The 14,148-nt window shown below is 65.4% G+C and overlaps 2 protein-coding genes and 1 long non-coding RNA gene across 4 annotated transcripts; 1 reads left to right on the top strand and 2 right to left on the bottom strand.

The window, feature by feature from the left end:
- Nucleotides 1–184: 184 nt before the first annotated feature.
- On the top strand, nucleotides 185–6,073 carry LOC116785614 (shootin-1-like). The gene is made up of 15 exons (XM_032685441.1): nucleotides 185–468; nucleotides 886–980; nucleotides 1,113–1,284; nucleotides 1,927–2,024; nucleotides 2,270–2,351; nucleotides 2,573–2,667; nucleotides 2,913–3,056; nucleotides 3,677–3,830; nucleotides 3,929–4,037; nucleotides 4,643–4,692; nucleotides 4,992–5,131; nucleotides 5,252–5,305; nucleotides 5,401–5,623; nucleotides 5,784–5,940; nucleotides 6,046–6,073. Exons 1-15 carry the CDS (start codon nucleotides 315–317, stop codon nucleotides 6,071–6,073), a joined length of 1,755 nt encoding a protein of 584 aa, XP_032541332.1. The 5' UTR covers nucleotides 185–314.
- A 728-nt stretch (nucleotides 6,074–6,801) lies between these two features.
- LOC116786325 lies at nucleotides 6,802–8,459 on the bottom strand. Of its 2 annotated transcripts, none has more exons than XR_004356880.1 (2): nucleotides 7,408–8,459; nucleotides 6,802–7,096 (listed from the first exon to the last, which is right to left on the bottom strand). It is a non-coding gene; the product is annotated as an uncharacterized LOC116786325 (long non-coding RNA). The 2 variants fall into 2 exon arrangements; XR_004356881.1 differs by having other exon boundaries at nucleotides 7,759–8,459.
- Nucleotides 8,460–8,687: 228 nt separating this feature from the next.
- TEX261 (testis expressed 261) lies at nucleotides 8,688–14,015 on the bottom strand. The gene is made up of 6 exons (XM_032686835.1): nucleotides 13,858–14,015; nucleotides 13,167–13,246; nucleotides 12,558–12,711; nucleotides 11,551–11,618; nucleotides 10,432–10,534; nucleotides 8,688–9,566 (listed from the first exon to the last, which is right to left on the bottom strand). The coding sequence occupies exons 1-6, from the start codon at nucleotides 13,925–13,927 to the stop codon at nucleotides 9,451–9,453; spliced, it is 591 nt and encodes a 196-aa protein (XP_032542726.1). The 5' UTR covers nucleotides 13,928–14,015; the 3' UTR covers nucleotides 8,688–9,450.
- Between the last annotated feature and the right edge of the window lie 133 nt (nucleotides 14,016–14,148).

Below are 14,148 nucleotides of genomic sequence, written 5' to 3'. Positions count from 1 at the left end.
GGACCATGCAAATGGAACGCTGTGCCAGTGGAACACTGTGCCAGTGGAATGTTGTGCCAATGGAACGCTGTGACAACGGAATGCTGTGCCAGTGCCATGCCACGCCAAAGCAGGGCCGTGCCAACGCCATCCCAAGGCACTGCCATGCCAATGGAATGCTGTGTCACTGCCGTGCCAAAACAGTGCCCTGCCAATCAATGCTGTGCCAATGGAGTGCCACCCCAGTGCCATGCGGTGCCGCGTCGTTTCCACGCCATGCCAAAGCCGTGCTGTGCCAATGCAATACCCTGCCAAGGCCAAGCTAGGCCTATGGAATGCTGTGCCAATGGAATGCTGTGCCAATGGAATGCTGTGCCAATGGAATGCTGTGCCAACCCAGTTCCTCATGCCCGTTTCTCCCCCAGCTGCACCCACTCCTCGACCCGGAGCTGGGCAATGCCGAGGGGCGGCTGGCACAGCTCGAGGAAGGTGAGCCCTGTCCCACCCCTGTGTCCCACCCCAGTGTCCCACTCGTCTGTCCCACCCCTGTGCCCCACCCCTGTGTCCCATCTCTGCGTCCCACCCCAGTGTCCCACTCCTCTGTCCCACCCCTGTGTCCCACCCTGGCACATCCCTGTGTCCCATCCCTGTGTCCCACCCCTGTGTCCCATCTCTGTGCCCCACCCTGGCACATCCCTGTGGGGGTCTCGGGGCAGCTGCAGCCCCTCACAGACCCTGACAGTGACGGTGCCAGTGGGAAAATCCCTGCCCTGGCACGGAGTCGGGTGCCAGCCCTGCTCCTGGGTGACCTGGCTGGGCTCTGCCAGCCACTGGGTGTGGGGGGCTGTGGGCAGGACCCGCACTGGGGGCCTGGAGGGCACCCAAACCCCCGTGTGCCCCCGGCAGCATCGCAGGCACTGCTGGCAGAGCTGGAGGCACTGGAGGCGGAGGTGGAGCTGGAGCAGCTGTGCCGGCAGCGAGTCCAGGCCTTTGTGGCACAGGTAGGGGGGGCAACCACCCCACCACCCTCCCCTCGAGGGCACAGGGGTGCCAGGGCATCCCCCCTGCACGGCGGGCTCGGGGGGTGCTCTGGAAACCCCGATCCTGGGACGGGGGGTCTCTCTCCCCCTCAGGGGCAGCAGGAGAAGGCGCGGCCGAGGCGGCTCAGCCCGCTCGGGGCGGCCCAGGAGGGGACACCCGAGGAGGGGACACCCGAGGAGGGGACACCCGAGGAGATGCCACCCGAGGGGGTGACCGCGGAGGAGGACCCCGACCCTGCCCCGCGCTCCGGGCAGCAGCTCCCAGGTGAGCCGGGGGGGTCCCGGCCCAGCCCATCCCGTCCCAGGGGTCCCCGACCCGCAATGTCCCCTAAGCCCGGCTCAGCCGCGGTTTGGGCTGTGCCTGAGCCCTGTCCGGGGTTAAACCAGGCGAAAGCGAGACCGAAATGAGCCGCGAACGGCGAAGGGAAAGCGCAGCTGCCCCCGCTTCCCCTTTCCCATCCTGTTTTCCCACGTCAGCGATTCCGGCTGTTTGCAGCCTGTGGGAGCCGAGGGGGCTGGGGGAGCTCCCCTCGAGGGGCTGCACCCCTGGCAGAGGTGCCCTTCTGCGGGGACGGACCCCTGGGGTCACCCCATTCCCTCTGAACCTTCCATGTGCAGGAGATCCTCTGACTCCACCCCTGGGCTCACCCTTGGGGTCACCCTTGGGGTCACCCTTGGGGTGCTCGGGGTGCTGAGCACAGTCCCAGGGGTCCCAGGGGTCCCACCCCCGTTGCCACACGTCCTCCCCTCCGGCCACCTCCCAGATCCAGCTTCCAGCAGGGCCCCTGGTGACACAGCAGGGACAGGGGGGACCTGGGGACTGAGTCTGGCTCGAGGGGGGCTGCACTCCCCTCTGCCACCCCTCGCTCCCCCCTTTCCCACCCCTCGCTCCCCCCTTTGCTCCCAGAGCTGCAGGAACGGCTCTCCCGGCTCCTGGAGCAGCAGGAGGAGCTCACGGGGCAGGTCCAGGAGCTGCAGAGGCAGAACCAGCACCTGCAGGCCCAGGTACCTCCCAGGTACCTCCCAGGTACCTCCCAGGTACCTCCCGGGCCCCCCGGCCGGGCAGGACCCCCCCCCTCCTCCTCCTTCCCCGTCCCCTCCTCATCCCCGCGGCTCCTCGCTGAGCTCAGGGCAGGGGTTTGGGAGGGAAGACCCCCCTCTACAGCCCCTGATGTCCCGGGGGGGTGGGCTGGGCACGGTGGGACCCCCCAGTGAACCCGGGGCTGAGGGGGGGTCTTGTCCTGGCGCAGCTGGAGCTGGAGCAGGAGGAGCGGCAGCGCCTGCGGGCGGCCCTGGGCACCAGCCAGCGGGCACTCGGGTCCTTCAAGAGAGGTGAGCGGGGTCCCCACGGCCCCTGCCCAGCCCCTGGCAGCTCCCAGTGCCACCAGTGCCGCCCCGTCCGGCGAACTGGTGCAGCCAAAGGCCGGGACCTGCGGGGGGATGACCGGGGAGGGGGTGTCCCACCCACGGGGGTGGCTGTGCTGAGGTGTTCATGGTGGCACCGGCCCCCCGTGCTGGCATCGGCCCCCCCCGACCCCCGCTGTCCCCTGCAGTGTCCCAGATCGTCACCCAGGATTACTGGGAGGCGCTGGAGCAGCTGGAGCTGGAGCAGGACCTGCGGCTCCACGCCGAAGCCTTCGCCCACGAGGTGCCTGCAGACCCCGGGCGGTGCTGGGGGGTGGGGGGCACCCCCGGGGGGTGGGAGAGGGGGGGGGGGCTTGTCTCGGCATCCCTCGGCACCTCAGTGCTCATCCCACCGCCGGATCCCGGGCTGGGTGGGATTCTCCCGGGCACCCACCCTGGCATGAGGCCGGGGGGGGTTGCCCCCGGTGCCCCCAAAGCGCATTCCGGTGGTCCGGGGGTCGGTCCCTCGCTGAACCGGCCCTCGGGCAGATGCTGGTGCAGCAGAAGGAGGCGAACAGGCAGAGCTCGATCCTGCTGCGGGACGGGCCCGAGGCCCGGGTGGGGGCCGCGCTGCAGGAGCTGGGGCGGCTCAGCCGGGAGCTGGAGGAGACCAGGAGGGAGCAGCGGCAGCGGGTGAGGGGCTGTGTCCGGGGGTGAGGGGCTGTGTCCGGGGGTGGAGGGCTGTCCCCGGGGGTGGGGGGCTGTCCCAGGGGTGGGGGGCTGTCCTCAGGGGTGGGGGGCTGTCCCAGGGGTGAGGGGCTGTCCCAGAGGTGGGGGGCTGTCCCCGGGGGTGAGGGGCTGTCCCCGGGGGTGGGGGGCTGTCCCCGGGGGTGGGGGGCTGTCCCAGAGGTGGGGGGCTGTCCCCGGGGGTGAAGGGCTGTCCTCGGGGGTGATGGGTTGTCCCCGGGGGTGGGGGCACACGGTGTGGGGAGCAAGGCCGGTTCCCAACTCGGCCCTGGGGCGGGGGGTGGGTCCGCCGGGTGCAGGAACTGGCTGGGACCGCGATCAGACCCCTCCATCCCCGCTCCCTGTGCCCACCCTGGAGAGGTTCTTCCATGGATTTCCCCCAGCGCATTTCGGGTCCCATAGTGGGGCTGCCCCACACGCTGCGGGTGCTCCATCACCCAGCGGGATTTGTCCTAAAAGCCGCTTGAAGTTCCTGCCAAGTGGCCGATCTGTGGGGCTGTGGCACATCCCCGCCCCGGCAGGGTCGGCCCGGGGGTCCCCCATCTCTGGGATCCCCCATCCCGCAGGTGGAGGAGCTGGAGGAGCAGCTGCGGACGCGGCCGGAGCCGGAGGAGCTGGATCGGGCCCGGGAAGCTCTGGTGGAGGCGGAGGAGGAGAAGCTGGAGCTGAGGAGGAGGCTGGAGGAGGCTGAGGGGCGGCTGGGGGGGCTGGAGGAGGAAGGTGGGTGCTCTGCCCCGCGCGGAGGGAGGACGGAGGTGCCCGCGGCCGGGTGGGCTCGGGCTCCGAGGGTCACCGGTTCCAATCCCACCCCATTCCAGTGGGATCCCTGCGGGAGAAGCTGGCCCGGGACCCTCCGCCACAGCACCGGACCCCCGAGCCCCCGCCGCCCCCACCGCTGCCACCGCCGGGCCCCGCTGTCCCCGTGGAGTAGGTGACACCCCGGGCACGGCCCCAGCAACCCCGGGGGCTGCCGGCGTGGGGCTGCCACAGGGAACACCGCGGGATGGGGGCAAACCTTGGCCCACCCGCCCCTCGGCTGTCCCCGAGCCGTGCCCGGCTGTCCCCGAACTGTCCCCGAGCCGTGCCGGGCTGTCCCTCAGCTGTCCCTGAGCCGTCCCTGAGCCGTCCCTGAGCCGTCCCTGAGCCGTGCTGTCCCTCAACTGTCCCCGGGCTGTCCCTCAGCTGTCCCCGAGCCATGACACGCTGTCCCCGATCTGTGTCCCACTCTGTCCGGGCTGTCCCCGAGCCATGACACGCTGTCCCCGAGCTGTGTCCCGCTCTGTCCGGGCTGTCCCCGAGCCATGACGGGCTGTCCCCGATCTGTGTCCCGCTCTGTCCGGGCTGTCCCCGAGCCGTGTCCAGGCATCGCCCCCGGCGGGAGGTGCAGGATGGGGGGGTCAGTCCCCAGCAGGTTTTGGGGGCTGGGGGTGTCTGGCCGTGCTGGGGGTCCGGCCGCCCCTCTCTGGGGGGCAGTGGGTACGGCTGACGGGTTTGGGGTGCGGGGGCAGCTCTCACCCCCCTCTCCCTTGCAGCCCCCTCGCCGCCATCAGGCTGAGGAAGGGGGTGGCAAAGCGGCAGCACAGTAAGTGCCGGGGGGCTCCCGGTGCCGGGGGGGCCCCACAGCGCCACGGGGACGGGGGACCCTCGGGCACGGGGAGGACGGGGTGGGAGAGGCCGATTTGGGGTTCGGGGTGCCCTGCAGACCCCGCCCCCCAAAGGAGGGTGCTCAGCACCCCTGTACCACCCAGCACAGGGGGGACATGGCCCTGGCAGAGTGGGACCATGCTGGGACACGGCCAAGGGAGGGACCCCGGGCATGGGGGGGCTGGGGGGGGTCTGTCATGAGCTTGGGGGGTCTCAGCGTGGTTGTTACCTGTGCAGGTAACCTAAAAGCCCAGGATGTCAGAGCCCAGGATGTCAGAGCCCAGGATGTCAGAGCTCGGGCCGTGCAGGAGATGATGGAGCGGATCAGGAGCGGGGTGGTCCTGCGGCCAGCCAAGGACAGGGCACACCTGGGCCAGGTAGGCAGGGATGGGTCCCAACAATGTCCCTGGGCAGGACTGGGGCGGACTTGGGAAGCACCGGCAGCCCCAGGGAGGAGCGGGAGCAGCAGGATGAGCCCCCCGTCCCTCCCCTCCCAGGAGCCGGTGGCCGGGAAGAGGAGGAGCGCGGTGCTGGAGCTGCAGGGAATCCTGGTGAGCGGCCCCGTCCCACGGGGGGACACCTCTCCCACTGCCCTGGGGGGTCCCCGTGCCCGGTGTGACCCGTCAGCCCCTCGGCCGTGTCCCAGGGTGCCATGAGGAGGCCGAGCCGGAGGTGCAGCGGGCGCCGGGGCAGCGCCAAGGGCCGGGACCGGCAGCTGGAATCCATCCTGCAGCGGCGGCGCCGGGCCGTGGATGCATCCGCGGGCACCTCCACGGGCACTTCCACGGGCACCTCCAAGGACACCTCCGTGGGCACCCGCAGCCCCCCCGCCCAGGAGCAGGCCGGGGCTGTGAGCGGTCCAGAGCCCGGTACGGAGCAGGGTGGGATGCAGGGGTGGGGCTGGGTGACCCTCCTGGAGCGGGGATGTCCCCGGGGAGCGGCGCAGGGGTGACACCCAGCCCTGGCCCCTCCTGTCACCGCTCCCGGGCTCCCCGCCCCTCTCACCCCTCTCCCTCCGTCTCTCCCCAGGGAACACGGGCACGGCCCCAGCCGGGTGTCCCCCGGAGGGCAGGGACGGGGACAGGGGCCCGTTCAGGCCCCGGGTGGGTGGTGGCCTCCCCAGGACACGTCCCCCGAGCCGCCGGGCCGGAGGCAGCGGGAGCCCCGGGCAGGAGCAGCAGCAGGGGCAGGAGCAGCAGCAGGAGCAGGAGCAGGAGCAGGAGCAGGAGCAGGAGCAGCTTCCCAAGGCGCTGCCAAAGCCCCCTCAGCCCCTCCCGCCCTCGTTCTCCAGCACTTCCCACCCTCCCGGGCTTCAATGAGAGTGAGGTGGCCCCGTGTCCCCGCGTGTCACGTTGTCACTGCGTGCTGGCCGAGGGGGGGACAGTGGGACGGGGCTGGGAATGGGACTGGGAATGGGAACAAGGCTGGGAATGGGGCTGGGAATGGGGCTGGGAATGGGACTGGGAATGGGGCTGGGAATGGGAACGAGGCTGGGAATGGGGCTGGGAATGGGGCTGGGAATGGGACTGGGAATGGAGTTGGGAATGGGACTGGGAATGGGACTGGGAATGGGACTGGGAATGCGAACGGGGCTGGGAATGGGACCGGAAATGGGGCTGGGAATGGGACTGGAAATGGGCTGGGAATGGGACTGGGAATGGGGCTGGGAATGGGGCTGGGAATGGGACTGGGAATGGGACTGGGACCGGGAATGGGGCTGGAGCTGCTGCCAACAGGCCCTGAAGAGCCCTGGTGGGACCAGAGCAGGACACGGGCTGGGAAGGGATGATGCTCTTCAGCCCACGCTTGGTTTTAAGCCTTGGGGTCCCCGGGAGATGGGTTTTCATGGAATTCCAGACTGGTTTGTGTTGGGAGGGACCTTAAACCCCACCCAGTCCCACCCCCTGCCATGAGCAGGGACACCTTCCACTATCCCAAGCTCTGTCTGGGCAACCTGTGCCAGGGCCTCCCCACCCTCCCAGGAGGGAATTCCTTCCCCCAACTCCCCCCATCCCTGCCCTCCGGCCGTGGCCCTTCTCCAACACAACACGATCCTAAAATCAGTTATTCCCTTGGGGGCTGGAGCAGTTGGGGACAGGCAGGACTGTGGCTGCTCCCAGCATCCCCAAGGAGGGGACAGATCCCTTCCCACGGATCCGTGGTCCCCCCATTCCCTGGGAACAGCCAGGACACGCTGCTGTCACAACACTCCAGCACTTGGCTTTTTCCATCCCTTTTTTTTCCTGCTCCTCTCGAGTCGAACTGAAATATTTAAGGTGTGGAGTAACCTCCCCGATTCCACAGCTCCTCCTCCTCCCTCTGGACCCTCCAGGAGCGCTGCCCTGTGGGAAGCAGGCATGGAGAGGCCTCACCCCTGCCTGGACAAGGCCCCTGGTGCTGGGAAAGGCGGCAGAGCCCCAGGGAGGGGCTGGGAGCGCTCGGGGGGCCGGGGCTGGGGTGACCCCTCTCCTGCTTCCTGAGCGTCTCCCAATCCAGCTTTTGGGGCCATTCCCAGCCCCACCTGCTCCCACCTCTCCCTCCCCTCCCAGCTCAGCACCAGGGAAATGTCAGGGCCCAAGGAGGGAGAGTCCCCCCCGTCCTGCCCTTTCCCTGTGCCCGCTCCGTATCGAGTGAGCTCCTCTCCCCTCATTACTCCCTCCAAACATCCATGAAAATCAATGATCCCACGGGATGGGAGAGCCAGGAGCAGACAGAGACGCCTCGGAGAGCAGCTGTCTGGGTGTTAATCCATGACTCCCAAATGGAACCATGGAATGTGGGTGGGAAGGGGCCTTAAAGTTCACCCGGTTCCACCCCCTGGGACACCTTCCCCCGGCCCAGGGTGCTCCAAGCTCCGTCCAACCTGGCCTTGGACACTTCCAGGGATGGAGCACCACTTCCAGGGGTGGGGCATAATCATAATAACAATCAAACACTTTGTCCAAGTGGTAACTCCCACCTTGTTTGAAGCTGGAGCACCTCCCAACCCCTGGATCGCTCCTACCTTGTCCCGGTGAATAACCAGAGATTTTCCATCTTATCCCCCCAATTTCCCATGTTCCCTGCGTGTCAGGGGGATGCTTTGGCCCAAGTTGGGCTCCTGAGGGTGTGTTTCACCCCAAACCTCCCTGCTCAGGGCAGGGGATGGATCCCAGCCTGGTCTTTGCTTCCCTGTGGCCTTTCCTTCTCCTTTCCCTCGTTAAACATTTATGGGGTTACACAACTTCCCTGAAATCTGGTTCAGCTCCAGGAAAGGAGTGTCCTGAATGTGATCCAGGCAGGAAAAATGGACTTGGCAGCTGGAAAAACACAAGTAACCAACCCTGGCTCCTGGTTGAGTGGTCGGGAAAATGGGGATTACAAGGGATCAGGAGGGACACGAAGGCTCCTGATCCTCCTCCTTTCCATCCTGGTCCATCCCTCCATCCTGCCCTGGGCTCCTGTCACGGCTCTCCAGGAGTTTTCCATCTCTCCTGCATCAGGTTCAGAGGGAGAAAACCTCACCCTGCCACCTTGGAGCAAAATTCCAGCCCCTGGACTGGACAGCAGCTTTTCCAACGTATTATTCCCTGAAATCTCCAAAATTAATTGTTATGCACAGAGGGAGATTCCTCCCATGGCACCAACTCCATCCCTGGGAGTGTCCAAGGCCAGGCTGGACAAGGCTTGGAGCACCCTGGAAGGAGCACCTATGGAAGGTGTCCCTGGGTGGGATTTAAGGTCCCTTCCCCCCCCAAACCATTCCAGGATTCCAGGAATGCTCAGGAGCTGCCACATCCAGCCTCTCCAACAGGGCAAACTTCTCCCAGGAGCCATTTTCCTCAGAAGCTCCTCCCAAAGCTTTCCTGCCCTGGTGGATCCCGGGAATTCCTGTGCCCGGCTGGCGTGGGGGGATCCCGTCCTGGTACAGGCTGAAGGTGGCCAAAAACATGGAAAAAAGGGGATTTTTATGGTTACAGGGAACGAGAACAAAGGGTTCACCTCCTCCTCAGTATGAATCTTTCCCTTTGGGAAAGGAGGGGGGCCTGGAGAGCTCAGAGCTCTGGGAATGCCCAGCAGAGGCCCGGGAGAAGCTGAGGAGATTCCCATGGAGCGGAGACTTCACTTCCATGAACGGCTCCCCAGCAGCTGGAGCATCCTGGACAGTCCTGGCCAAACCAGAGAGAAAAACGGGAATTCCCAACGCTAAAACCAAACCAAACCAGCAGCTGGGTCCTTCCAGGGGGGCAGGGACAGGTCCCGCCCTCGCCGTCCCTTCCCCGGGAACGTCGGAATCCTCCGGATTTATTCCAATTCCTCCTTTTCTTTTTAATTAATGGCTCTGTGTAAACCTCAGGGAAAGCTGGAGCCCGTCCTGTGCCATCCCGAGGGAGCTGCTCCCCAGAACCCCCCAGGCACAAACACCTGGCTGGGAACTCCCACAGGTGACACTTCCCGGGGCCGGGCCCTGCTCAGCTCAGCCGGAGCCCGAGATCCTCCTGGGCCACATTCCCGAGGGATCAGCAGAGCTGGAGGAGGCAGTGCCAGCCCTCCCCGTGTGTCTGGCAGCTCCAGGCGTGTCCCAGTCCATCCATTCCCAGGGAAATCCCCTCGGGAGCCAGGGGGAGGGCTGGCTGAGCTGTGGGGCCCTCGGCACAGTCTGTGGTGTCCCGGCTCCGTCCCGGCTCCGTCCCGGCTCTGTCCCCGCTCTCCCAGCTCAGTAGATCTTCTGCCTGCTGGGCAGGATGGCCTCCTTGATGAAGGAGAAGATGAGCAGGATCCCAGAACGCTTCCCTCTCTTCCCCTTGGTGAAGTAGTTGGACACCACGTCGTCTGTGGGAGGAGGGAGGGAATCACAGCCAGACGTTCCCTGGGAATGCCACGGGACCCCGGGGGGACGTCCCACCCAGCCCACCCCCGTGTTCCACCTGCTGCAGGGAGCCCAGAGCCTGATCCCCCTTTCCTGGGATGCAGGGGGAATCCAGGGAAAGCGACAGCACCCAGGAATGCTGCGGCTGCTCCATCCCTGGGAGTGTCCCAGGGCAGGGTGGGATGGGGCTTGGAGCAACCCGGGAGAGTGGGAGGTGTCCCTGGGGTTGGAACTGGATGGGCTTTAAGGTCCCTTCCCACCCAAACATTTCCAGGATCCCACAGTTCTGCTCTGGAGCCAGGCTGGGAGAATTGGGATTGCTCAGTCTGGAGATGGGAAGGCTCCAGGGAGAGCTGAGAGCCCCTGGCAGGGCCTGAAGGGGCTCCAGGAGAGCTGGAGAGGGACTGGGGACAAGGGAGGGAGGGACAGGACACAGGGAATGGCTTCCCAGTGCCAGAGGGTTAGATGGGATATTGGGAAGGAATTCCTGGCTGTGAGGGTGGGGAGGCCCTGGCACAGGTTGGGCAGAGAAGCTGTGGCTGCCCCTGGATCCCTGGGAGTGTCCAAGGTCGAGCTGGACAGGGCTTGGAGCAACCTGGGCTAGTGGGAAGTGTCCCTGGGGCTGGAACCAGATGGGCTTTAAGGTCCCTTCCCAGCCCAGCCATTCCATCAGCCCAGGGCTGAAGAGGTGCAGGACGGAGCCGGGATTCCCTGCCCACCTTCCCCACAGCCCCAGGAGGGAATGGGGTGCAGGGGGCACACGTGTCCCACCCTATCCCACCCTATCCCACCCTATCCCACCCCTATCCCCCCCCTGTCCCCCCTCACCTCCGGGCTGCACCGTGGAGGGCAGGACGTTCTCCCCGGCCGACAGCGACACGAAGAAGGCGAAGGGGATCAGCCAGAGGCAGAAGGTGAAGTAGGCCAGGACCTGTGGGCAGAGCAGCCCCAATTCCCACCTGGAGCCCGACACGGACGGGGTGGGACCTGCCCTGCAGCTCCCAGAGCCGGCCCTGCCCCAGGATCGGGGACAGGGGAAGGGCAGGGGATCCCAGAGCTCTGCTGCTCCCACTGCTGCGGAGCACAATTAAACAGGCAGGTCATTAAATCCTCCCCACGCCTTCCAGGGAATAAAAGGAAGAGGGAAGAGCTGGGCTGGCTCCTCCTGCCCCGGGGTTCTCATTCCTTCTAACCATAAAACGCCCTTTTTTCCCATATTTCCTCAGGGGGAGACGAGCCCCGAGGTGCTGAGCCACCAACCAGCCTCCCCGAGCCCCAAAAAAGTGTTAAACCTCCTTAAAAGTGTCAAACTTCCTTAAAAAAAGATGGGGGTTTATTTATCTTGGTGACTTTTTCAGTTTGCTTTTAGAATTTGCACCAAGCAGCAGCAATTTGGGGGGGGGGGGGCCCAAAGAAGCCCCTTGGGGAACGTGGGTCTTTGCCTTGGCAAAGGGTGTGAGGATGGGACACGGAACTAGAGCACAAAAGATGCAGAAGGGAGGGGCAATAATTCCAAAAGGGAAGTGATTTGGGGTCAGATTGTAAAATAAATAAATAAATAAATAAATAAATAAATAAATAAATAAATAAAATAATGTTATTTTCTATTTTTCCTAGCTTTTAGGATTTTGGAAAAAAAAATAAAAATAGGAAGATAAATAAGAAAATAACTTCTTTTAAAAAAAAATAATAATAAAAAAAGAAATAACTTGTATTTGTGCTTGGATTTGGCTGGGAAAGCCCCAAACCCACACCTGGAAGAAGAACCTGCAGCTTCCCAGGTACCTGGGAGGGAACAAGCTCAGGAACCCCCAGAGAAGGGCTGCAAAAATAACCCTGGAAGTGCTGGAGCTGCTGACCCAAAAACTGGCATTTTCCTCCCTCCCTCCCTCCCTCCCTCCCAGGAGCAGCAGGAGAACAGGGCTGAGCCCCTTCCCAAGGACTCACCTCAGAGAACAGGTAGAACTCCTCAGCAAAGAACTGGAAGGCCAGGTAGTGGTTGAGCACGACCAGCACTGCAGGGGGACGGGGGGTCAGGGACCTCCCACGGGAGAATCCCAGCCCCTGGAATGGGGACAGCCCCCCCTGCCCCTTCCCACAGCCCCACACCCCCAATCCTGCTCGTCCTAAAACACTTGTAAACCCCCCCCATGGGGCGAGCAGCCACCCCCAAACTCGGGGACACTCCAAGGCCTCAGGGACCCCCAAACTCGGGGGTGGCACTGGATGGGCTTTGAGGTCCCTCCCAACCCGATCCATTCCAGGGTTCTGGAGCCCCTCTGCTCTGGAGCCAGGCTGGGAGAGCTGGGGGGGTTCCCCTGGAGAAGAGAAGGCTCCAGGGAGAGCTGAGAGCCCCTGGCAGGGCCTGAAGGGGCTCCAGGAGAGCTGGAGAGGGACTGGGGACAAGGGAGGGAGGGACAGGACACAGGGAATGGCTTCCCACTGGAAAAGTGAAGATTTAAATGGGATATTGGGCAGGAATTGCTGGCTGGGAGGGTGGGGAGGCCCAGAGAAGCTGTGGCTGCCCCTGGATCCCTGGGAGTGTCCAAGACCAGGTTGGACGGGACTTGGAGCAGCCTGGGTTAGTGGGAGGTGTCCCTGGGTGGGATTTAAGGTCCCTCCCAACCCAAACCAGTCTGAATGGAAGCAGAGGGTGCCCAGGAAGCCCAGCATTCCCAGGAAAGCCCAGTATTCCCAGGAAAGGCCGGCATTCCTAGCTCCACACCCCCCATGCCCAGATCGATCCCAGCCACATCAGCACCTGCCATTAAAGTGCCACCCGGGGCTCAAAGTCCTTCCCGGGCAGGGACAGCAATTCCCAAAGCTCTGCTGCCCCCCAGAGCCCCCCGGGGATGACCCAGAGCCCCCCTGGGATGGGGGGACGAGGCTCCCCCTCCCCAGCTCCCGCTCCCACCCCCCGTTCCCCCTGCCCCAGGTGGGAATTGCCCCCTCACCGCAGGACAGGATGAAGTTGGAGGAGGTGAGGACGATGAAGGGGAAGGTCTGGAGCAATCCAAAGTACACCAGGTTGGTGAAGAGCCCCACGCCCACCAGGAACCCCGGGAAGTGCTCGAACAGGTACAGCCCCACCAGCACGGCCGAGGAGAACTGCGGGGACAGGGGTCAGCCGGGGTCAGCTGGGGTCAGCTGGGGTCAGCCGGGGTCAGCTGGGGTCAGCAGGGGTCAGCCGGGGTCAGCTGGGGTCAGCTGGGGTCAGCTGGGGGGGGCACAGGGATCTGCCACGGTGGGTTTTGGTGCCACATCCCCCACGTGCCTCCCACCCTGGGAGAAGGTCCCAGTGGGAATCCCGCCCTGCTCCTGGTGGGACACACCCGGATTCCCCCGCAGGTGGGACAGGGGTCACCCAGGGGTGGGGCAGCACCCCCCTGTCCCCAGGGGGGATGGGATGGGATGGGATGGGATGGCAGCAGCCCCTGCCACCCTCCCTCTGGGAATCAGGAGCTTCCCACGCGCTTTTCCCCCCATCCCACGGCACAGCTGCTCTGCCCTCCCGGGGGGATTTCAGCCCCAAGTCCCCCCAAAGGTCCCCCCCCGGGACTCACCCAGATCATGTACTTGATGATCCTCCTGGTGACCACCGTGTACTCCTCGATCAGCTCCGCCAGGTAGTACAGCCCGGCCGCTGCGGGAACACCGGGAGCAGCACCGGGATCACCGGGATCAGCACCGGGATCAGTACCGGGATCACCGGGATCAGCCTGGGGGAGGGCACAAGGGGGACCCTCCCTCCCCAAACAGCACAGGGGCCCTTGGGGACACCCAGGGACTCCCAGTTTCTGGGACACCCAAGTGATCCCCAGTCCCTTGGACACCCAGGGACCCCCAGGAACCCCCAAATCTCAGGGACCCCAAATCTCCGGGACTCCCGGGGACCACAAGGGACCCCCAATCACTCGGACACCAAACCTCGGGGCTCAGGGACACCCAGGAACCCCCAAATCTCAGGGACCCCAAATCTCCGGGACTCCTGGGGACCACAAGGGACCCCCAATCACTCGGACACCAAACCTCGGGGCTCAGGGACACCCAGGGACCCCCAACCTCAGGGTCACTCTGAGGGGGCACCCAGGGACCCCCAATCCCAGGAACACCCAGGGACCCCCAGTCCCCCGCACTCCCAGGGGGTCCCGTGCCCAGCTCGGCTCCCCCAGCCCCGGCCGCCCCCTCCCCGGCGCCTCCCTCGCGACATATCGCGACACGGCGCGGGGCGGGCCGGCCCGCCGGGGGTCTCACCGATGGCCAGGGTGACGAAGGCCACCTGCACGAGCAGGGACAGCCAGCTGAGCGCGTACATGAACCACATGGCGGGGCCGGGCCGGGCCGCTCCCGGGGCCGCTCCCGGAGCAATCCCGGGCCCGCTCCGGGAACACGCGGCGCCGGAACCACCGAGCGGAGGGGCCGCGCTGGGCGGGCCGCCAACAGCGCCCCCTGCAGGCGCGGAGGACTCGGGGCACGGCGGCGACGGCAGGGACGGGGGGACCCCCAAATATACAGGGAAACCACGGATGTGGGGGATCCCTAAAT

This window comes from Chiroxiphia lanceolata, chromosome 4, assembly GCF_009829145.1.
Source record: "Chiroxiphia lanceolata isolate bChiLan1 chromosome 4, bChiLan1.pri, whole genome shotgun sequence".
Classification (NCBI taxonomy): domain Eukaryota; kingdom Metazoa; phylum Chordata; class Aves; order Passeriformes; family Pipridae; genus Chiroxiphia; species Chiroxiphia lanceolata.
Note: the sequence above shows the minus strand (reverse complement) of the source record. Positions and strands in the feature narration are given on the sequence as shown.

Excerpts from the sequence above, each read along its gene's own strand:
- TEX261 (XM_032686835.1), bottom strand. The coding sequence starts at position 13,927 with ATGTGGTTCATGTACGCGCTCAGCTGGCTGTCCCTGCTCGTGCAGGTG. Across the intron at positions 11,619-12,557 it reads CAACTTCATCCTGTCCTGCG|TGCTGGTCGTGCTCAACCAC; the intron begins GTGAGGGGGCAA and ends GTCCCCCTGCAG. Across the intron at positions 9,567-10,431 it reads CTCCACGGTGCAGCCCGGAG|ACGACGTGGTGTCCAACTAC; the intron begins GTGAGGGGGGAC and ends CTCCTCCCACAG.
- LOC116785614 (XM_032685441.1), top strand. The coding sequence starts at position 315 with ATGCTGTGCCAATGGAATGCTGTGCCAATGGAATGCTGTGCCAATGGA. Across the intron at positions 3,831-3,928 it reads GGGGGGGCTGGAGGAGGAAG|TGGGATCCCTGCGGGAGAAG; the intron begins GTGGGTGCTCTG and ends ACCCCATTCCAG. Across the intron at positions 5,132-5,251 it reads ACAGGGCACACCTGGGCCAG|GAGCCGGTGGCCGGGAAGAG; the intron begins GTAGGCAGGGAT and ends CTCCCCTCCCAG.